This window comes from Columba livia, chromosome 6 (assembly GCF_036013475.1).
Source record: "Columba livia isolate bColLiv1 breed racing homer chromosome 6, bColLiv1.pat.W.v2, whole genome shotgun sequence".
NCBI classification, from domain to species: Eukaryota; Metazoa; Chordata; class Aves; order Columbiformes; family Columbidae; genus Columba; species Columba livia.
This window is the reverse complement of record NC_088607.1, coordinates 38,786,996-38,810,097: the sequence shown is the minus strand read 5'-3', so window position 1 is coordinate 38,810,097 and position 23,102 is coordinate 38,786,996. Positions and strand designations below refer to the sequence as shown.

At 46.3% G+C, this 23,102-nt stretch overlaps 1 protein-coding gene across 1 annotated transcript in view; it reads left to right on the top strand.

The window, feature by feature from the left end:
- Positions 1-9,225: 9,225 nt before the first annotated feature.
- IPMK (inositol polyphosphate multikinase) overlaps positions 9,226-23,102 on the top strand; it is a 41,523-nt gene continuing 27,646 nt past the window's right edge. The window contains exons 1-2 of the mRNA XM_065068179.1: positions 9,226-9,618; positions 14,582-14,667. Of these exons, the coding sequence (XP_064924251.1) occupies positions 9,387-9,618; positions 14,582-14,667 (318 nt within the window). The 5' untranslated portion in view covers positions 9,226-9,386. The remainder of the gene's footprint in view (positions 9,619-14,581; positions 14,668-23,102) is intronic.

The window sequence follows — 23,102 nt, the reverse complement described above, 5'->3', positions numbered from 1 at the left end:
TCTCGAGGTTGTCATGTCTGTGTTTCAGGGTGGGTTACACTGTGAGCAGTGCTGTACGCCAGTGCTGCTGTGATCATAAACCTGAGTCGGGCTTGGCTTCTCCTCCGAGACTCCCTTTCCTGGTAGCAGCAAAGTTCACTGAAAGCCGCATTAATGTTCAAATAAGTCTCTCGACTCATAAAACTTACCTCCTGAAGTTTGGGCACCAGGGACGTGTGCTCCGTGAGAAGTTTGTGATCCTGGGAAGTAAAGATGGCTAATTTACATCCTGGTGAGTTTGTTTTTGTGAACAGTCACAGTTATAAATGTTGATATAAAGTGGTTAAACTTGATTGTGATGTACGTGCAACTTTCTGTACCGTACCTGGAAGTTCCTGTTACTCATGTTTGAACGTGATCATGAAAAGACAAACTTGCCAGCAGTCTTGATGAGCATCACAGAGAACACTTCATTCTTTTCATTAGTACCATGACAGATGGGTTTCCTGTCCCAGGGGAAATCTGTATTTCTGTTTTGTTTCAACATGTAAGTGTTCATCAATAAGGTAAGCAAAGGACCGATTCTGCAGTAATTGAGAGTGTGAGAGTGACTCATCAAAATAATGTGAATGTCAAATATTCAAGTGCTTCTAGAATCCGTATTCTTCAAGAGGAGATGGCTGTAAGGCACAGGTATTTTTTTGCACATTTAATTCAGGCACTGTCAATCGAACAGCTAATTTCCAATGGAGGCCAGCATTGCAATCCTACACCAGCCCACTAGGAGGAAACACACGCTGTGGATGGATACACTCCTTGGTGTGGGCAATGCCGGTTTAAAGGGTTTTTTTATACATACATATATTTATGTGCATTTTTTCTTAGCAGCATTGCTGCCTGTCAGAGCCCAGGCATCTGGAAGTGCTGCGTTAACACGTTTGCAACTAAGCAGCTTTCTGTGCTCGGAGGCTCATACGCTTTGAATCTAGCAGCTGTTTTAGCTCCCAACAGCCATATCTGACCGCAGGCCCTACTAACATTTTCACCACGTTGCTGCAGTTTGAACCTCTTTCTCTTGCTCGTCTGTAAAATCCATTTTGCGCAGCAGTTGGATCAGGATTTTCCTCTCAGTGTAATGCAGCTAGATAAAGACGTGGAGCTGTGAGTCACTGCTGTATCACAGTCACTCACTCCAGTGATGGAAGAACATTTTATAACAGCAGGAAGGATAAGAACGTAGGCGTGAAACTAAACATCGAAGTTGCAAAGAAACTTTCTTGTCGGCTGGTTTGTCTCTAGGCACCCTGAGCATGGAAGTCTCTTACTAAATTGCTTTTTGCTTCAACTCCTGAAGCTTCAAAGCTGACTGAACCCACCTCACACCCTGGCTGGATCAGGTGGAAGAGCACAATCTCCCTGTAGCTGAGTTGATCAGTGCTCAGCCACTCTCTGGTTCTCCCAATTGCTTTGTGTCCCCTGGCTTGTTCAGCCCTGGTTTTCCTGCTTTGATGAGTGGCTTCTCTGCACCAGCAGGAGAACGATAGTTTTCCAAGAGCCATCATTAATTTAGGATGGGTACGGGGAGGTGCTGCTTGAAGCTCCCTGCTGTTCCCTGTACCAGTGGGGTCACTGTGGTGCACAGTGTGTTTCTCCGGCAGGATGACGAGGGTAGTGCAGGGAGGAGCTGAATAAAAACTAAATAACATAAATCAAACGTGCAGAGAGAAACGAGAAGGAGAAAGAAGAAATAAAATCGCAGACGGGAGGAGAGCATAAGCTAGAAGAGATTTAGCACTGTGTAGCATTGCTAGGTGGTGGCTAAAGGAATAAATCAAAGTACAGAAAATGATGTGTTGCATTTTGTTAGATCTCTTAAGAGACCAAGCACAAGATGTACGAAGTGGCTGTTCATCAAAGTGGTTCTGTGAGCCAAAACCCCTCAGAACTGAGACTTCAGGGTTGTGTATCTCCAGCAGACATCTGTTAGTGCATTTTTTCCTCCTGAACTGTTTGTGAAATCCCACAGTACTGGACAGAAAGCAACACACGCTCATGCTATGGGTCCCCGGTTAGTCTGACGCTCCCACACACCCACCTTTGTAAAGTATTTAATTAGATGTGTAATTATAATAAATAGAAGTATTTACCAGTATGCTCCCTGGAGTCAGTAAAATCACAGTGGTTTTACCTGCTTGTAGCAAAGCAGAATTCAATCCACCTTTCTCATGTGCAGTTTGGACTGGTAAGAAAGGATTCCTGGGGGTTCTCAAGCAACTTCTGTTTTCTTCCATACACAGAAATTACATATGTCCCACTTAAGCACAGAGGGATTGTTTCCGCTGTTATATTTTTCCAGCTGAAGGTGGAAACATCCTTCCTCTCTGATTTGACATTGCGCTGCCCTTAATCTGCTCTGCGTCCTCTTTGTCATGCAGACTGCCGTTTTATTTTGGTGGTTTTGAATGCATGGCACATGGGACTTGAACATAAGACCTATGAGGAGAGGCTGAGGGAGCTGGGGTTGTTTAGTCTGGAGAAGAGGAGGCTTAGAGGTGAGCTCAGCACTCTCTAGAACTACCTGAAGGGCAGTTCTAGCCAGGTGGGGATTGGTCTCTTCTCCCAGGCAGTCAGCAATAGGACAAGGGGGCATGGGCTTAAACTCTACCAGGGGAAATTGAGGCTGGATATTAGAAAGAAATTCTTTACAGAGAGAGTGGTCAGGCATTGGAATGGCTGCCCAGGGAGGTGCTGGACTCACCGTCCCTGGAGGTTTTTAAACTGAGATTGGACATGGCACTTAGTGCCATGATCTAGTAAACGGACTAGAGTTGGACCAAGGGTTGGACTCGATGATCGCTGAGGTCTCTTCCAACCCAGTTGATTCTGTGATTCTGTGATTTATACAGAATAAAAAGACAAGAGGCCTTCTGCTCTCCTGGAGTAGCCTGTGCAGAAAAGAGGAGCTTCCTGAGCATGCCAGAAATTACAGCTTTAATGTGTGAAGCATTCAAAATCCAGCGCACTGCAAAGGATCTGCTCAGTAGCTGGAATGTTTGTGCTGTTCTGTCAAGTTGGCTGGCAACAGAAACAGCAAAATTAATGATAAGGCCACTGACTGCGTAACTTTTCTCAAATACTTTTCTGCAGCTGGCAAATATAACCATACAAGGATAAGACATGGCCAAGACGCACTGTCTGTTCACTGCCGGGACTCTTGCTGGAGACTCATGTAGTAAAACAACGGCCAGAACAGACTTTCACTTCAGTAATTATTAAATTTGTTGCTCTTTTCAAACAGTGTGATCTTGCTGTTTCAATCTTGTTCTTGGCTCCAACGTCTGCCCACGTTAAAATGCTTTTTAAGGATTGAAATTCTGTTGCTTCTCAAAGTCTGGGAGTAGAATACTGTTTAATAGAAGAGACACTTCTTAATGCCAGTTGGCAGTGGGTTTAGTCAATAAACAGGTGCTTGATCCTGCTGCAGGTGGAGGCAATGTAAGTAGTCTCTAGAGAAAGGCATTTTAAATCACAGTATCACAGTATCACAGTATGTTTGGGATTGGAAGGGACCTCAAAAGATCATCTAGTCCAATCCCCCTGCTGGAGCAGGAACGCCTAAGTGAGGTCACACAGGAACATGTCCAGGCGGGTTTTGAATGTCTGCAGAGAAGGAGACTCCACAACCCCCCTGGGCAGCCTGTTCCTGTGTCTGTCACCCTCACTGAGAAGAAGTTTTTTCTCAAATTTAAGTGGAACCTCTTGTGTTCCAGCTTGATCCCATTACCCCTTGTCCTATCATTGTTTGCCACCGAGAAGAGCCTGGCTCCGTCCTCATGGCACTCACCCTTTACATATTTATAAACATTAATAAGGCCACCTCTCAGTCTCCTCTTCTCCAAACTAAAGAGACCCAGCTCCCTCAGCCTTTCTTCATAAGGGAGGTGCTCCACTCCCTTAATCATCTTTGTTGCCCTACGCTGGACCCTCTCCAGCAGTTCCCTGTCCTTCTGGAACTGAGGGGCCCAGAACTGGACACAATATTCCAGGTGTGGTCTCACCAGGGCAGAGTAGAGGGGAAGGAGGACCTCTCTCGATCTACTAACCACCCCCCTTCTAATACACCCCAGGATGCCATTGGCTTCCTGGCCACAAGGGCACAGTGCTGGCTCATGGTCATCCTGCTGTCCCCAGGACCCCCAGGTCCCTTTCCCCTACACTGCTCTCTAATATGTAATTTCCCAACCTATACTGGAACCTGGGCTTGTTCCTGCCCAGATGCAGGACTCTACACTTTCCCTTGTTAAATTTCATCAGGTTATTCCCCGCCCAACTCTCCAGCCTGTCCAGGTCTCTGGATGGCAGCACAGCCTTCTGGTGTGTCAGCCACCCCTCCCAGCTTAGTGTCATCAGCAAACTTGCTGATAGTACACTCTATTCCCTCATCTAAATCGTTAATGAATATATTGAATAATACTGGCCCCAGTACTGACCCCTGAGGCTCTCCACTAGATACTGGCCTCCAACTAGACTCCGCACCATTGACTACCACTCTCTGGCTTCTCTCCTTAAGCCAGTTTGCAACCCACCTCACTACCCTATTGTCTAGACCACACCTCCTCAACTTAGCTGTGAGGATGCTGTGGGAGACTGTGTCAAAGGCTTTACTGAAGTCAAGGTAGACCACATCCACCGCTCTGCCATCATCCATCCACCTTGTTACATTCTCATAAAAGGCTATGAGCTTGGTCAAGCATGACTTACCCTTGGTAAAGCCCTGCTGACTGCCCCTAATAGCCCTCTTATCCTTGGTATGCCTTGAGATGGCACCAAGGATAAGCTGTTCCATTACTTTCCCAGGGACAGAGGTGAGGCTGACCGGTCTATAATTACCCGGGTCCTCCTTCCTGCCCTTTTTGAAGACTGGAGTGACATTTGTTTTCCTCCAATTCTCAGGCACCTCCCCCGTTTCCCAAGACTTGGCAAAGATGATGGAAAGCGGTCCAGCAATGGCTTCAGCCAGCTCCCTCAGCACCCGCGGATGCATCCCATCTGGACCCATTAAAATGCTTGGCATGTTAATCATCTTAAATCAAGTACTGGGGTTACCCTAAAGCACTAGGATGGGACTGGTAAAATGCCACCATACGTTTGTGAACCCTGAGCAACCCCCTGATAGAGATACAGCATCATACTGTGAACATCTCTGTGTAGAGGGACAAAGGGAGGAATCTTTAGCTACCTGTAAGGCATGAGATCGGGAGATGGTGCTGAAGACTTTGCTCTAGCGCTTCTGTTTCAGAAAGAACCACAACTTCTTGCCCAAGGACGTCAAAGCACACACATCCTCACTGCCCTTTTCTAGGGCTGGAGCCAGCTAAAATATGTTTCGTTTGTTCAGACTCTCCATAAATCACGGTTTAATTCCATCTTCTTCATTGATTAATTAATGGTATGTTCCTATTACCCATCAGAGAATGATTCCAGAATCAGCATCAAAGAGCTTTGGTTTTGATTATTTTCCTCTCCAGGCATCGTCCTACGTTTATCCCCACTGAAGCTCCTTTGCCAACATTGTTCCTTCCGTCCAGTTTTGTGAGATCCTGCAGGATTTCTTTGCCGTCACCGTGGCCTTTGGGTGCCCAACAAGGTCAGGAGCATCTGCAGACCTGGAGACTTTGTGCAGATTGTGAATAAAGATGTTGAATAAAACCAGCCTCAGCAAACACCCGCTGCTGCCTCTTCTCCACCATGAAAGCCCTTCCATTTGCTTCCCAGCCCTTAACCTCCTCTCAGGCCAAAAAGGAACCTTTCCTCCAACTTCTGGGCTTAGTTTAATGATCACCGCCACCAACAAAAAAATCCAAGGACCCTGAGGAAGAAATTAACTATTGGAATGAGCCTTTCACCTCTGTAGTCCTTGTACTTTCTAATACAAAACAGACCACCCGAAATTTTACAGCTGCAGTTCTGTTTGTAGAAAAGGTGATCCATAAAATACGCAACTGTTGTGAATTAACCTCACTGTCACTTCCAAAATGTGCTGTATTATCCCCGGAGAGGGTAAGCTGAATTTTGACGCTGTCCCCATCATGGAAAAGCCCAGCTGTACCTGGTTGCCAGGGAGGAGAGTAGTGTCTAAGAGTTTAAATCAGTCAGAGCCAAGTAAAATATTAATCATTGTGTGATATGACGCCCAAGTGACAAGGCAGTAGCTAGGAAAGAAAGCGGGACAGCAGCACCATTGAGTTTTACAGCTACAACAAAGGGCAGTTTAGATTTTCCTTTACTTAACAAGAACAAAAGAGCACAGAACTTCTGCGAATTTATCAAAGCGTTACAAGCCATGAGCTATTTTAAGAGAATACCAAGAAAAAAAAAGAAAGAACTGCAACGTGGCTGCCACTTCCACGCTGCTGTGACAACGAGCAGGACAAATTGCTCATTTCACTGATCGATGTCTCTTATCAGGACCATACGGACGGTGCGGGTTGGCTCTGTCGCAATCTTTTGGTCCGGCAGAAGCCTGGCGAGCGCGGCTGCCTGCAAAGGGACACTGAAAAACCCAGCGATGCTTGTTGTCGGCATAGCTCTAAGGTACCAGTATTTTGGCCAAGATCTCGCCCCACTCGCCTGTCCCCCTGAACTTCCACTGAAGTATGAGCTTATTTCCTGCACTAAACTGCTGTGTGTCTTGCGGTTAGTTATTAACTAGCTGTTGCATTTGGAAGAGGGCTTTATTTCAGCAGAAAGTGATTATTCTGTAATCCTCGCTCAGTTCAGGGGAGAGTTGCAATCTGCCAGTGAGACATCCTCCTGCAGCACAAACCACTTTGTGGAAAATAAATGAGTGCCTAACATTTATTATGATTATATTGTTAGTGTTTACATTTTTGCCAGACTGGGTGAGGTACGATTGTTTTCCAGCAACAAAGAGTAATCCAGAATTAAGCATAATTTTGCCAAACGCATTTTGTTGGGGTGGGGGGGGCAGACCTCCAACCACCTCTAGGAGCTGTTTGCAGCATCTTTCACTTTCTCTTCGAGTGCGATTGCACAGCCCAGAGACAAGAAGTTTCCTTGGGAACCTTGCTGGTAGGTTAAGCTTTCAGCGCAAACTCCTACAGTATCACACTCTGTGGATAAATGAATTATTTGTTATTTCTGGTATTCTTCTGGTTTTGCTTGTTTTATTTTAGGAGTTCCCAGATAAGATTAGTGAACTCTGTGTGCTGAAGCGTGAGCGTGGAGCGAGTGAGCGTAAGACAGAGTCTTGCGTCACTTTATTTCTTTGTGCATAAATCTGACTAAACCAAGTATCAGGGAAAAGGAAACAGTTGGAGTTGAGTTATTCCAGTCGCTCGTGCCTTCGTATTTCTTTTAATCCCCTCCAGATCCACTTCTGTTAGCTCTAAGGATATCTAGAAGGTAGTAGTTCAGGACTAGGTACTTAAATAGCCTTTAAATTCCAATATTTTGCCTTTTAATTCCTTTTTTCTTTTTCCATTTAGATTTTGAGCTCGGGTAGATCGCAGTGTTATAAGTCTGAAAGGGCATCTGCGTTTCTCTCTCTGCGTTTAGACCCAGATCAGACAAAGCGCCTCACATCTCTGCAGGGGGAAATATCTTTCCGCAAGGCTCAGGTTGGCATCCGCACCTTGTAGCAGCTGCTGCTACCGAGACCAGGAGCCTCCTCTCTGCCAAACATGTACCCCTTGTGCTTTTTTACATTCGCTATACTCCTCGGTAGTTTATGTTTTGTGCAAGGGTTGACCAACCTGTGGAATTTCTCTCCTGTGTCAGCATCCCCCTGGGAAAATTCTGTGTTGGGGAACTAAAGACAGGAGCTTACGCTTACAACCACCTGATACCTCATTTTTAGGGCTGGACAGTAATGAATGATGAGAAGGGAATATCCAGGAGGGAGAAACAAAACTTCTCAGACCAGCCTTGTTAATTCAGGAAGGATCTTGCTGAGTTGTTACCACTGTCTTCCCCATATTACCCAATTAAGAGAGTGAAAGAAATCATTCCATGAACAACTAACTAATGAAACTCAGTTTTGACAGATTTACATGCTATGCTCCTTCCTCTCACTCTTGAACACTCCTTCCCTGTGTGACCTTCCTGTTCCTTTGACACTGCAATTTCCCCAGAAAACCCCCCAAACCGCCATCCAGTTCTCCCAACCACCTGCCACACCTCCAGGTTTTGGGATGGGGAAGAGGTGGCACATAATAGCTGAGCTATTAGAGGAACTGTCATTCCATTAATGTCAATACTGATATGCATCCACCCATTTTTACACAGTCTTTGGAAACGTCATGTACCTGCTAAAATCGTTTTCCTGTCTCCAGCCTGGACTTCCCATTCTTGTGTCCTGCTAATGCTAAACACTTAATACTGGTGGGTACCAGGGCAAAAGCATAGGTCTAATATTCACACAGTTCAGCTGATTTTGTTAAGGAAAGAAACAGCAAAAGAAAAGGTAGCAATTACACGCTGACAAATAAAGCTGGCACATCCCCAGTGAGAGAATTAATCAAGTCGTGGAGCCAAGAAGTGGAGTCAGGAGTCCTGTGAGTGAGTGCAGGGCTCCTGCGCAGCTTCGTCTACACGAGGGGGGTCACAATTCAGATTAAGGGTCAGTCCGTCTCATTTGGATCGGCTGCCAGGCCAGGTGTGCCACCCCAAACGCAGGACAGACACTTGCGGAGCATGACAAGGCTGGCTGAGGCTGCTTTAAGGGTCCTCATCCACTTCAAGGATCTCACACTATTTACGCGCCTCAGCCTGCTCTTGCTTCTGGTCCCTCTGACCTACTGGAGGTAAAATAAACAAGCTTCGGGATGACGGAGAATCGGTACAAAACCGAGGAGGGTTTGGGACGCATTTCTCGTTATCGGGGGAAAGGCTTTTGCCCGCCAGCGCCCGCCTCTCACCGCCCCCAACGGCACCTCTTCCCGGGGGGCGGGCGGCCGCGGCCCCGCTGCGGCTCGGAGCGCGCTGCGCTGCGCTGGGCCAGGCCCCGCTGCTGCCGCTGCCCCGGGCGCTGCCCGCCCGGCCTCACCGGGGCCGCGGCCTCGGCAGAGCCCGGGCGCGGCCTACCCGCGGGGCGCCGCCCCGCTCGGCGCCAGCGCCACGGCAGCCGCGACCCCGAAACTGGCCGCGGGCCGGGCAGGCGGCGGAGGCGGAGCCGCGTCCGGGGCGGGGCGGCGCGGCGCGGCGGCCAGTCGCTGGCTCGGCGGCGGGGTGGGCGGGGCGGCGCGGAGCGGCGCGGGGTGATGGAGCCGCCGGCCCTCGCCGCCCGCGCTCCGGCACGCAGCAACCGCTGAGGCCCGCTCGCCGCTGCCGCCCGTCGGAGCGCAGCCGCCGCTCGCCTCCTGCCGCCACCCCCGCACCTCCGGGACATGGCCACGGAGTCCCCGCGGCCGGCGCTGCCCGCGGCGGGGCGCCCCGAGGGCGGGCGCGGGCGCTGCGCGGGCGGCGGGCGCGGCGAGGCGGAGGAGGCCGCGGCCCAGCCGGCGCTCGGCGCTTCCCCGTGCCCCGCGGCGGCGGGGGGGGGCCGGCGGCGGGGGCTGAACGGCTGCGTGCCGCTGTCACACCAGGTGGCCGGGCACATGTACGGCAAGGATAAAGGCGGTGAGCGGCGGCGGGGGGAGCTCCGGGCCGGGCCGAGGGGATCCGCTCCGGAGGGGTTTTACCCCCCCACACACATACACTCCGGTTAATCTTATTTCTGCCGGACCTGGTTGTGGTGGGGCGGGTCTCGCTTCAGTTCTCACGTTCCTCTGGCGACCGGTAGCTGTGCCCTTTGGGGATGGGGGTGTCGGTGGTGGGCGGCGCGGGGGAACCGGGGCCGCCCCCCGGGCTGGGCTGCCCGCACCTGTTCTCTCCCCCCGGGGCCTTAGCGCAGGGTCTGGGGGCTGCGGGACCGGTGTCCCGGGCCGGGGGCTGGCAGGGACCCTCTGCCGGGGGTTTCCTCCGTTGCTCCGGGCAGGATATCTGACAGGCGCCTTTAAGCCAAAGGGCCTCAGCGGATCAGCTTCATTTTGACAGGCAACCTTGTAAAAAGTGGGAATTGAGATAACGGCACGCTGGCACCCTCAGAACGTGTGTTGAAACTGTGCTTTGTCTAAAGGGAACCTCCAAAATTGTGGCCACCAAGAACTTCAGAAAAATGTTAGTGAGCGATTTCCCAGCCTGGGGTGACTCTGGTAAAAGTCCAAAACGACGGCTAGTAAGTGGTCTAATAATACAAACATCATGAGGATATTGCGTTTTTGAAGTGTGCCTCTGCTGCCTTTAAGATTCTGCTTTAATTGCAGGTTGAGGAGGGAGGTGTTGGCTCTTCTGCTGAAGGTGCTTTTTAACACATGCAATGGCCAAGTCAGTGTCACCAAATAGTTTGGAGAAGAGGAGACTAAGGGGGGACCTCATTAATGTTTATAAATATGTAAAGGGTGAGTGCCATGAGGATGGAGCCAGGCTCTTCTCGGTGGCAAACAATGATAGGACAAGGGGTAATGGGATCAAGCTGGAGCACAAGAGGTTCCGCTTAAATTTGAGAAGAAACTTCTTCTCAGTGAGGGTGACAGACACTGGAACAGGCTGCCCAGGGAGGTTGTGGAGTCTCCTTCTCTGCAGACATTCAAAACCCACCTGGACATGTTCCTGTGCGACCTCACCTGGGTGTTCCTGCTCCATGGGGGGATTGGACTAGATGATCTTTTGAGGTCCCTTCCAATCCCAAACATACTGTGATACTGTGACATCACGTTTGCTATAATTCCGGCCTCTGAGCCAAATGTAAGGTGTACATGCATTCAGCTCCCAGTGTGCCCTTCTAGAGTGGCTGTAGCGAGTACCTGCTGTCATGTTGCCTTTGAACCCCAGCAGTAGGAACTGCCCCTGCTGAACTACATAACCCGTCAGGGTGTGGACTTACAACAGAAATGGCACTGTGAGTTTGTGTTATCTACAGCCTGCGTCTATGGCATTTCTTGCTGCTGATAATCTCCACAGCAAAGTAATTCTTGTGCCTTGCCCCTGCTGTCACTGGTGCAATAAAATGTCGAGAGAGGTGTGCTGGACCCTTGGAGCTGTATGTCTTCCTTGTTGTCAATATATTGTGATGTGGGGTGGGTCAGACAAAAAGGGCTCACTGCAGGGAGGGCCTCGCCTCCAGCATGTCAGTTTTATTGCAGTTGGATCAAGCCAACGTGAGTGAGACACCATGTGTATTGTGGGTGCAGCTCAAATGGATCAGGTAAAGCGAGCTCCACCACATCTAATGAGCAAGACCAAGGTTCTTCCTGCAGAGGTACCGCCGTGGTTGATGACCTCATCTTAGAGTTTTACATTTAAGCGAAGACCAAAGCTGCTCTGGTATCTCTCTCATTTTTTGTAACGGAATCTTCTTGTTTTATTTCTTTACAGATGTTGTATGTAGGAGTGCAGGTAGTCGAGATGCTAAAGATACGGGGTCATGTGTAATGCAAGTAGCAGTGCTGCTCCTTGCTGTGTCTTTGTGAAGCTGACCCTGTATCTTTAGATGTTTGGCTATACGTAGTTGCTAATAGCAGTAGTAAGGAATATCACAGACAATCTGTACGCCACAATCTGTAAGAATTTTGTGTGAGGAGGCTGGCGTGTCTTATACCTTCTTCCTTGTCTTTTCCTACAGTAGCCACCCTTCCTGCTATTTCCCATTCTGCCTTCTTCTACCCCATTGAACCTCTAGCGTGTTAAATGCCCGAAGCTGTAAAACCAGAGTGCCTTTTTGTCAGGATACATCTGTTGCTGTACATACAACATGGCAGACGTACCTTGACAGTTGTACCTGGCTGGTGTTGGTATCTGAGCAGTTTGCTGGCTCAAGCTCGGAGTCTTCCTTGTTCTGCCGCCCTTCCTCCTGTGTGTTACTGCCGCCCTCTGCTCTTCACTTCCCTTCTGTCCCTGCATACAGACATGCAGAGGACTTGAAGTAGTCAAAAATATCTTTAAACTGTTGTTGTTGTTGTTAAAATATGCCTAAAAGTTTGTCATCGGGTTACCTTCCTTTTGAATAACCTTTCCCTTTTCCCTTTGCTCCCCATGGCTGTTGCTGCTTTGCAAAGGGCTGTAGCAGTTTCCCTTCATGCACACGTAGGTTCTCAGCTTTTGGGCGTTTCAAATGAACTTCTGCTGAGTGCTGTGTTCAGTGGTGCTTCCCCCAAATAGAGTAAACGGTGCAGTAAGTAAGGTAACCATGTTGGATTATGTCTTAATTCCATGGGCAGGTGGAGAGAGAGAGGCAGGAGCTGGTGGGGTGCGCCACCTCAGAGCCCCCCGCACCTGGCTGCAGCTCGGCGCCCGTCCCTGCAAATTCTGGAAGTCCCCAAGCCATGGGTGGGATCGTGTAGCTGAAGGAGCGTTGTCTTTTGTATGACTTGCTCAGTCACAGAAATCACAAAACCTCTAACCCTGGCTGCTGTTTTCCCAAATGCAAAGGTGGGCACACACATACTGGTCAGTACTTACGAGGTGTCCTCAGGGGATCTCTTCTGAAGTAAATCTTCGGTGTGCTTGTGCAGAACAGGTTTTGTCTACAGTGAAGCATGGGGATTGGATGTGATTTGTTTGTTTAGAAGAGTTGTACATCTGTATTGGTTATTTTTAGGGTAGATTTGAGTTTCAGAATGCTAGCAAGCTTTGCATGCAGAGCCATAGATAAACGTGAGATATTTCAGAATTTTAATTTCTGTATAGTTCTGCTGCTGCTTCAGAACTGTTAAATTGCTTGTTCATAAGCTAGAACGATACTACTGTGCTGAGAAACCCCAAGAACCTGAGAACAAAACCACAACAAACCTCCATATGTTAGTATGACCTGCAGGTGATGGTATCTCTGGTGGTTGTTGTAGGTCAGAGTGAAGGTTATGGAATTTTTGTCTTTGTGGTGAGTGTTGAAACATGAGCCTTTGGTTTCCTGAGGTCTGCCTCGGTTGCAGTTACAGAGTAGATGCTCTAATCTGTTGAAATCCAGAGGGTGAGGGAACGTTAAACAACGTTGGGTTATATTAAACTCTTCAAGCAATACGTATCAATCCAATATCATACGCCTTCTGCTTCCAGGAATATTTGCCTGGTCTTTCTGCCTTGTAGGTTATTGTCTTGTCTTATCATCGAAGCCAAAGTACAGATATTGAGGAGGATGTATTACAAACCTTTTTATTTAATGTTGTGATTGTTACCAATTCACATTCAAAACGTGTGTCATTGACATACTGTGTGCACTTGGCTAGGTTGTTTCCAGCACGTGTAGAAGGGTATGGGGGTTGGAAAAAGAAGCTGTTGTGTCTTGCAGATGGTGTGGCAATCTGCACATTGTTGTGTGGCAATATTTTTCTAGTGCTGGAAAGTGTATTAAACCCAGCTTTTAGCAAGCAACTTGTCTTGAGAGCTGTTTTATGCACGTTTTTAAAACCACTCTTCGTTCATTGGCACAGCCAACTAATGAAACAACTTCTCTAAGTCTGATGGTTGTTTTAAAGTAAATGTCTTGGGCTCTAAATATTTTGTGTAGTTTCCAAGACTGCACGACAGAGCCCATTCAGAGATAATGCTTTCTAAAAGGTGAAAACACAATTGCTCTTACAACTGCAAATGTTTTTTGGGAGTCTTGCTTGTCCCATGTTTTTTCCTCAAGTGGTAAGCTGAAGACAGAACCTATTTTGGATACAGTTAACGATTTTCCTTCACTTCTAAACCAAAATAAGTTGCTATCTGAAAAGCTACGAAAAAAAATCTTAGGAGAAGATTTCTTTTCCAGAAGCGGGTTTTTCTTTTTCCCTTGCAACCGATGATCTTGACATTTAGAACACGTTTCACAGGGATGCAGTTACTTTTCTCCATTGTGGCCCGTTTTCATCTCTTGAGTACCCTCAGGTATTCAGTTGCGTTTCTTATGCAGCTACTCAGCAATATTGCTGACTGAAGAGTCCTTAAGGCTGTTTCAGGAGGATATTTGGGGTTTTTTTTGGTGTACGCATGATGGTGGTTCCCCGGCTGAGGTGAAAGTCTGTATTGTGTTATAATTATGGGTGATACACATACTAGCATCTGATTAGTGTAGAGTGCTATAGGGCTGCTACTTCTAGTAACAGAGAAATGCTCTTGATGTGTTCTGTGAATGTACCAGTGCCATCCATAGATTTCCATTTTAGCTAGTGAGAAATACGTTGAACTTGGTATCAAGTCCTTTTAACTTCTTGGCATTGTTGGAAAAACGACGTACCAGTTATTTAAACAGGGAGCGTCTAGGTAATCTTCCATAGCTGAATGAATGAATGTTTTCTTTTGGGTGGAACTTTCAATGTCAGATCACAATACTGTACTTGAGCAGAATTAGACTCAGCAAACTGTGTGATGGCTGGAAAAACAGGAATGCAAGCAAACCCCGGCAAAAGGTTTTGTGCAGGAGCTGCGGATTGCGGCTCTGTTGTGTGTGCATGGCAAGCAGTACAACTGAGCACGTAGGCTGTCCCCGATGTGTATTTGCTTTTTCTAAAAAACAAGTTGCGTCTGTTCAAACTAAGCCCTGAAGGCAATGCTTCTTTTCTAGGTATACTGCAGCATCCAGATGGGACTGTCCTGAAGCAGCTGCAGCCCCCGCCTCGCGGTCCCAGGGAGCTGGAGTTCTACAAGAAGGTGAGGCTGCGGGTTATGGGATGGATGTGTGTCTGTAGAAACACACATCCATCTGCTGTGCTCGGGAAGGTACAACCTCGCTGTCTGAATGGTTATTCACTGCCGGCCCTGTCTCGATGTCTGTGTGCTGTCTATGATGTTCTCCTCCCCGAATGTCTGTCTGTCCCTGTGCCAGATCTCCTTCACTCACACTATTTGGGTGTGTTTGCTCATGGGACAGCAGGGTTTTCACAGCTGCTCAGATTTCACTGAAAAGCCCTGCATTACCTTCATCTGTGATTAAAAGGTGGTGTGTTTGATCCCATAGTTCTTCTGTTGTTGTCTCAGAATTGGTTGCATCCAAATGTAACATGTCTTACACTTGCATCTAGTCTGGTTTATTGCTAGAAGTGTTGCTCTTTTCACTGTATTAAAACTTGTCTCATTTAAAAAGTCAATGAAAGGTACAACTCCCTAGTTGTTTTAACTCTGGTTTGTCGTGTTTTTCCTATTGCTTATCTTCAGTTCGCTTTATCAGTAACTGGAAAAACATAAACCAGGAAAGCTGTTGCTTGATGAGGGCAAAGTGTTTTTAGAGCCTCTTTACCTTAGTAAACTACCTGCCCACAATGATATGTCACATGTTTTTTCCATATGTACTTGATACGTCATCCCCTTCCATGGCTTATTAGCTGTGAAGAACTGCAGAGATCTTGAGAGAGGGGTCTCGAGACTCTGTTTTTAGTGTGTTGTTTAGTTTCTTTCTTCCCCCTAGAAAGTTATTAATTTAAGTTACTAGAAGACGTTATATATGTTGTAGAAATGTCTCACATTAAAACAGACTAAGCAACATGCTTTAAGTTAATGGTGTGTTTGCATACTAGCATTACTTGATAATTTTCATGATGGGTCTGCTAGACAAAACAGCAGCTCTTGAATTAGTAGGAGCTCAGCAGGAGCCAGTTAAATCTAAACATAAATATTTTTCTGAGGTTTCTCAGTGACTGTCCTTTCCACGAGGGTAGGAAGGATGCAATCCAGCCTGAGCGGTAACTCTTCAGTCAAAGAAGAGAGCTTGAACAGACTCATTTGAGTGCCAGCTTGCCTAATTCTCTGTGAAATCCTGAGGTACTGACAGAGTTGGGCAGTTCTTGAAAAATAATGGAGAAATGGAAAGGTATATACCCAGTTAGTTGTGTGTGGGTTAGAATGTTTTTCTGTGGGAGAAGGGGAGGAAATGTCTGTGCGTGACGCAGGTGAGAGCACAGGAGAAAGGTCTTGTGGATTTGTTGCGTCTCAGTGATTAACTGCTATCATGTTTGCTCTCAGGCAAGAACCACATCCTGCGGGATATAGATACCTAAGCGCTACACATGGTCGTTACAAGATGAGGATTACCGCGGATTGTGAGGTTCAGTGTAAGGTACAGTTTCACATACAGCTTGAGCTGATAAAATAGCTCATTGCTGCCAAGAGGGAAAGGAAAGGCCGTTCTTCCCATTCTCACCATTTACCTTGTGCTGTGCTGATGATTTTTGGACGTGGGCAAACTGATTTGACTTATTTAAAAGATGGCAGAACTTTCCCGTGTTGGTAGTTTTCTGTCAGTTTTAGTGATTAAACTGATAAACAGTGGGGACAACAGCAAGACTGCCCTGTTTTGGTGACTGACCTCAACGCATCTTGTGGTCCGTATTCAAAGAGACATTATCATTATGTATAGCCTTGGAGTAGGCTAATGAGCCTCCAGAGAATGGAGGAAGCGGAATTTTACCACTCCTTGAGACAAGAGCTGTTTTCAAGGCAGTCAGGTACAGGAGGTGGTGAGAAACTGCAGAAATGAAACAGGTGAAACATGACTGATGAATCCTAGGCTGTCACTCTGTCAGGACTCGGCAGCAAGTCCATTGATAGGCTACACTAATGAGTAACCTTCTGGTTTACGTGGATTAATTGTGAAAAAAGCACAAAGCTGAGTGCTGGCCTGGGGAACCCAGACAAAATGGGCTTCCAGTTTGGAATGGAAACTTGAGCAAGACACTGGTCTGAAACTGGGTTCTACAGATCAGCCTGCTCACAAGTGGGTGGCAGCTGGAAGTTTTGAAGAATCTCACAGGTCGTTGGCAAAGCGGAAAACTGGAAAAATCTCTTTAGCAATTCCTACTTAGATTGCCGTTTGGTTACCTTTCTGTTTTCATGATAGTGTCTTTTCAGACCAGCAGTTTAAAGAAATAAACACCTTCTAAATACTGGTGGTTTTAAGAGATTATTTCGCCAAGTAAACCAAATTTACTGCTATTACAGTAATATATGTAATTCTCTGCTGATAGGGAAGTGGCTTGTAATGATTCTGTCTTACAAGGGAGGGGAAAAATAGAGTATGACAAGATATCATTAATACCTTCTATGATAAAATGTAGCAGAAAATAAGCTGTTTGTAGTCATTGTTAATAACTTTGTGTTGCTTCACTTATCATTGGAGTGTGACTTTCCAGTGGCATTGTGTCAAGTTCTGTAAACATGAATAATTATGTAAACACAATAATAATGTTTTAATTCTGTTCCTGCAAACTCCTTTGCTGTACCTGAGGACATAAGCTTCTTGCAAACATAGGCTGCACAACCATGGAGTGTTTTACAAGGTCTTCTGTAGGTCTTCTGTTAACCTTCTCTGGTTAAAAACAATTAGCTAATTTGTTTTCAATAGATATGAGTAGCAAGAGAAGAAAAGAAAATGAAGTAGAGGGGTTGTGGATTCTTTTCTCTACGCTGATGATCAGTCATTCCCATCTAATGGAAATACTCAAGGCGAATGTGTAGGTGGAGGCACCGCTAAAGGACTGCTTTTAAAGGGGTTTCAGGAGGGAACCATGTGCAGAGATGTGGAAACGGGAAAATAGTGGTGTTTGAAAATGCAGTACAATGTATTATGTGGTAGTGACCCATTTCCATTAAAGCAAATAAATCAGTAGAAGGCAGTATGTGCTTATGGTAGGCTGCCTATACATGCATACTAAAGACATCCACAAAAGTGGCTGCTACTCAGTGTGTTTTAGTGTTTGCTGCTCTATGCCAGGGCGCGTTTATACGTGCTGAAACAGTCTGATTTGATTCAGCAGCACTGGGAGATGGAAGAAGCCTCTCAGCCCTCCTGCGGTGATCTATTCTGGCAGATGAGTTGGGAACTGTGAGAGAAGTGTCCTTTGGAAAGGTCAGTACTGTCACTGCATGGGGTAGAACCTGCTGCTAGCTGGGGGCAGAGCTCTTCTCGAACACGCCGGGCTGTACCCAGAAGCACTGCGTGCAGCGTAACTCCCTGCTTAAGAGCTGTCCTCTTCAGCACAGAGTTTTTCTTAATTAGTCACGTCAAGAATGTAGCATGGCAGAAAGTACCGTCCTGTTGGTGCCCCAAAGAGGGGGAAGAAGCTGGAATGCCAGGCTTTAAATAGGGCAGCTGCTTTTGCAGGCAATAAAGGGTAGAGCTTGGGGAATTGAGGAAGACAGATTTACAGTTGTTGAGGTTACCTTCGTGACTACAATTTCCTACAAGCTGTGTGTTTAGCAGTATGAGATGGGGGGTTCCTTACATTCAACAGAACAATAGGAGGTCAGCAGTATGAGATGGGGGGTTCCTTACATTCAACAGAACAATAGGAGGTCAGCAGTATGAGATGGGGGGTTCCTTACATTCAACAGAACAGTAGGAGGTCAGCAGTAAGAGATGGGGGGTTCCTTACATTCAACAGAACAATAGGAGGTCAGCAGTATGAGATGGGGGGTTCCTTACATTCAACAGAACAGTAGGAGGTCAGCAGTAAGAGATGGGGGGTTCCTTACATTCAACAGAACAATAGGAGGTCAGCAGTATGAGATGGGGGGTTCCTTACATTCAACAGAACAATAGGAGGTCAGCAGTATGAGATGGGGGGTTCCTTACATTCAACAGAACAGTAGGAGGTCAGCAGTAAGAGATGGGGGGTTCCTTACATTCAACAGAACAATAGGAGGTCGCTGGACTGTTTTGAAGTGGCAGCTCTTTCACTTCTGATTTCTAGCATTCACTCGGTGGGGCTGTAAACCTCTGTTGTTGTGTGTTATTGTGTTCTGAGCATTGCATACTGAAGTTTAAAGGTTGCTAATGCAGTAGCTAATAAACTGGGATTTTATGCTGAAGACATCAATAAATGTTCATGTAAAATTTTGAGTTGTCTTTCTGCTCTCTTCTGGTGACTGCATGATGCTTGGGGTATGGGTAGTCCAACTTGCCCCCTCCCCCTGCCTGCCAAAAACTGTCCTGAGACACCTCTTTACCTGTTGTTTGTCTGTTTTTTTCCCTCTCCTGTTTGCTAGTGGCTACATGTCAGAATCATCATATCTGGTTCTTGTGATGTTGCTAAATCATGTCTCCAAATAACATACCTGTGATACTGTTAAGGTTTCCAAGGCTGTGGTAATGCCAAGTTTTACTCCAATTCTCAAATGCCCTTGTCCCAGAGGGCACGGGTAATTTTGGGGGTTTGGAATGGATAGGCAGATGGGGTTCTTCCCGTCCCTGCACAGCCCTGAAAACCTGCTGCCTCCATCCCAGTGCTTGGGAGCCCAGGGAGCTGTTTCACCCCACGCAGCGCTGAGAAGAGATAACGGGGCTAGTGGTCTGGCCCTTCTGGATAACACATCTTCCACCAGTTGCCAATTAGTGATGGCTCTGTTAACTGCTGTAGCAGTAGCCTGGAAGTTCAGGGTTCAAGCCCTGCTGATATATAATATGAATGCAAGGAAGCTGTTACCACGGTAGACAATAGAAATTGTTTTTCGCTCTTGTTACATGTCCTGAAAACAAAGCCAGGATGTGAGAGACACAAATAGCTCTAGCATGTGAAAGAGATTTACATTAGTTAGGTGAGAGTCAGGCACTTGGAAGCTAGGAAGTAATGGTTTTGTGGCTGCCCGCACAATTGTTGTTCTGAACTTTGGTTGGATGCGTTATAATGCAGCTTTCAGTAGGGCAATGACCTGTCTCGCTGTTTTGTTTCCCCTAAAGAATGTACTAACTAATTTCACCACCTGACATAAGACAGATTTAATATGGCTTGTGCAACTTCTGCTGTCTCTCTTGGAACACTTTGTCTTTGAGCTTGTGACTGGAGGACAATGTATTAGTGAAGACCCAATTGCGTTAATATTCCTCAAGCTGTAGTTCCTTGTGCTTCTGTGGTTACAGAGAAGAAACGTGCAAGGACTATGCTTGTTTGGACCATTATCAATAATCTTCTCCTTAGTGTCTTTTTTCATTCTTAAAAACCTGCCACTACTCCTATGCCATGGCTTTTCATTACTGCTTGACATTGCCTATTTTTAATTAGTATTCAAGCAGCTTCAGGCAATGCAGAAGACTTCTGGTGACTTCCCTCCCCCTCCATGGCATAAAATCAAGGCGGCAGCCTGAAAGATGCATTTTGGCCTGGCAGCTTTTACATAAAGTTGCGAGAACTGGCTCGTAAGGCTCATTCCCCTTTCAGCCTATATAGCACAAATCACGGTACGGCAGCCTGTGTTCTATAAACTGTTCTCTGACAAAAAAGAAATAGGATCGGGGGGGGGGGGGGCAAAGTGTATCTTGCTTCAGGATGAATTACCTTGTTTCGTAAACTCAGTTAACTGGTTTTATAGGCTTGATTTAGATGATTATCCTTGACAGAAAAAGGAGTGGATGACAGCTGTCATGCTGCTATTGTATACTAAAATATCCTTATCCTGGGATCAGCTCTCCAGCGGAGGTTCTGATTTTCAGTCTTGTATGGATGAATCCTGGAGAAATAGGAGACACTGGTCTCTTAATGTCTTATTTTGGGGATGCCCAAAGCTTTGCTCCCACGTTTAGAGCTGTAGCTCGTTATCCTGACAGATATCTGTGGCCATGTCTCCTCCTGCAACATCCAGATCTGCTGCATTTCCAGAAGAGGTAGCAGTCCTGAAGTCTACAAATCACCTGTTTGGGAACAGTGAGCACGTTCTGACATGGTCCATTCTGTCCTTGATGTGGTTCCTCCTGCTGAGAAACTGTCTGGGAGGAGTTCTGGTTTGCTGGGGAAATAAGGAAATTTAAGTTTCTGAACCAGTGTGTGAAATTGCCTCACACTCGACCCTTTAAATCACAAACCTGGACAGAAGTCTTGTAGTAGAAGGAAGGGCACACAGTCCTTCTTGGCTGATGAGAAGAAAATGGCTTTTTGACCAAACTATGAAATACCGGCAGCTTGCATTCAGATGTTTTCACATGAGGTGTTGTCCAAGAGAGATGAAGAATTAATTGTAGGTCTTAGAATCTGCTGATTCCATACCGCTGCCCTATAAACACTCTTATTTTTTTGTACTTCAGATCACTGTTAAACACCGGAAAGCCTACTGTACCAGGACTCCAAGACTTAGAAAGTATGGCAGGTTTTTGTGATTCCTGCACTCTGTAGCAAACACAAGCTTGGACGGGACGCACCGCACAGCAGAGGGTTAACCTAGAGCAGTCCGGTGACCGTCTGTTCCCCGGGCTGCTTGTGTATTGTGTGCCACAGAATAAACCACAACCTGCTTAATAAATCTAAGAAAAACTCATAAAAGGAGGCAGTAAAAAGCAGTTATTGCAATTTAATGCTATCGGGGAACTACTGGGTGGAGTTGTTAACAGACTGAGTACAGAATCACAGAATCGACTGGGTTGGAAAAGAGCTCAGAGATCATCAAGTCCAACCCTTGGTCCAACTCCAGTCCATTGACTAGATCAGGGCACTAAGTGCCATGTCCAATCTCAGCTTAAAAACCTCCAGGGCCGGTGAGTCCAGCACCTCCCTGGGCAGCCATTCCAATGCCTGACCACTCTCTCTGCAAAGAATTGCTTTCTAATATCCAGCCTCAGTTTCCCCTGGCAGAGTTGAAGCCCATGCCCCCTTGTCCTATTGCTGACTGCCTGGGAGAAGAGACCAATCCCCACCTGGCTAGAACTGCCCTTCAGGTAGTTCTAGAGAGTGCTGAGCTCAGCTCTAAGCCTCCTCTTCTCCAGACTAAACAAGCCCAGCTCCCTCAGCCTCTCCCCATAGGGCTTGTGTTCAAGTCCCTTCCCCAGTCTTGTTGCTCTTCTCTGGACCCGCTCCAGCACTTCAATCTCTTTCCTGAGCTGAGGGGCCCAGAACTGAACACAATACTCCAGGTGTGGCCTCCCCAGTGCAGAGTACAGGGGAAGGATCACTGCCCTTGTCCTGCTGACCACGCTGGTTTGGATACAGAATAGTCTTTGATACAGAGTAGTCTACAATTTGTGCTATATAAGTAAGCAGGAAAAAAATCCAGTTATCTTACCAACCTGATTTTGAAAAAAATTCCTTCCCAAGAGTAGATCTGGCTGAAAATAAAGCAAAAATGCATAGTTATAATGTGTGTATCCACAGTATGTTAAATTAGATTAAGTCACGGTGCAGTGCTCCTGTTGTGCTAGACTGTTAGGCAAGTGCTGACTTTTTCAGACTGGATCAAATATTGTTTAAACTTAAACTGAGTTATGAATGTTTCAGAAAACAGATAAACTTACTGAAAGTATGTTGATGTTAATACAGAAAACACTACTTTGTGCATTGGAAGTTTACTTAAAAATAAGATATGGTCAGTGGGCTGCCAGTATGGGATTGAGGAAAGTGTAGGTTGTCTGCTTGAAAGAAAACAAAAATAAATTCAGTCTCTGAAAATAAGCACTCCAGATTAAAAAAAAGCAAGCTTATAATACGAGAATATTGCATAAAGACAGTACGCGGTGTGTGTGGAAAGAGATGTGAATTACCAGCACATATGGTGGAAAATAATGTAATGTTTTGGTGTGTTCTTGGTCATCCAAGTACAAATTAACCCTCAGAAAATTTAAAAGTCCAGTAAGTGTTACATTGAATACTGTGTATGTAACATGCTTGTTAAAATTGCTGTAATATCCAATACTTAGGGAACAATTTGGTAGCAACTATTTTTCAGTTTGTGACTATTTAATTTTTCTGAGTGTGTGGCTATTTTATATATATTTATATTGTTTTATATATATGAATCTTGACGACAAAGCAAAAGAAATTACTTGGCTCGCCATGCCTGAGTGTAACAGCATCTACTTACCCAGATTAATTTCTTTTTCCTTCCTCACTGGAACAGACTGTGGTCAAAGGCTTCCTAAAGTTTCTTAGTGTTGTTATTGCTGTTCTTTTTTAATGTCTTTCTTTTTCCCCTCTGTGTTCTAGCAGAAGTTAGCGCTGCTTTTTTTCCTTTCTTGCCAAGGGTGAGCAAGGGGATGGTTCCAGGTTTGGGCACCAGCAGCCTGGTGAGCGAAAGGAACATGTGGGCTCATAGCAGTTCTGCGTCAGGTCAACATGTAGGTGGGGCTCCAAAGAGTTGATTATTCAAAGCAAATTAAAAAATAATCTCTAGTT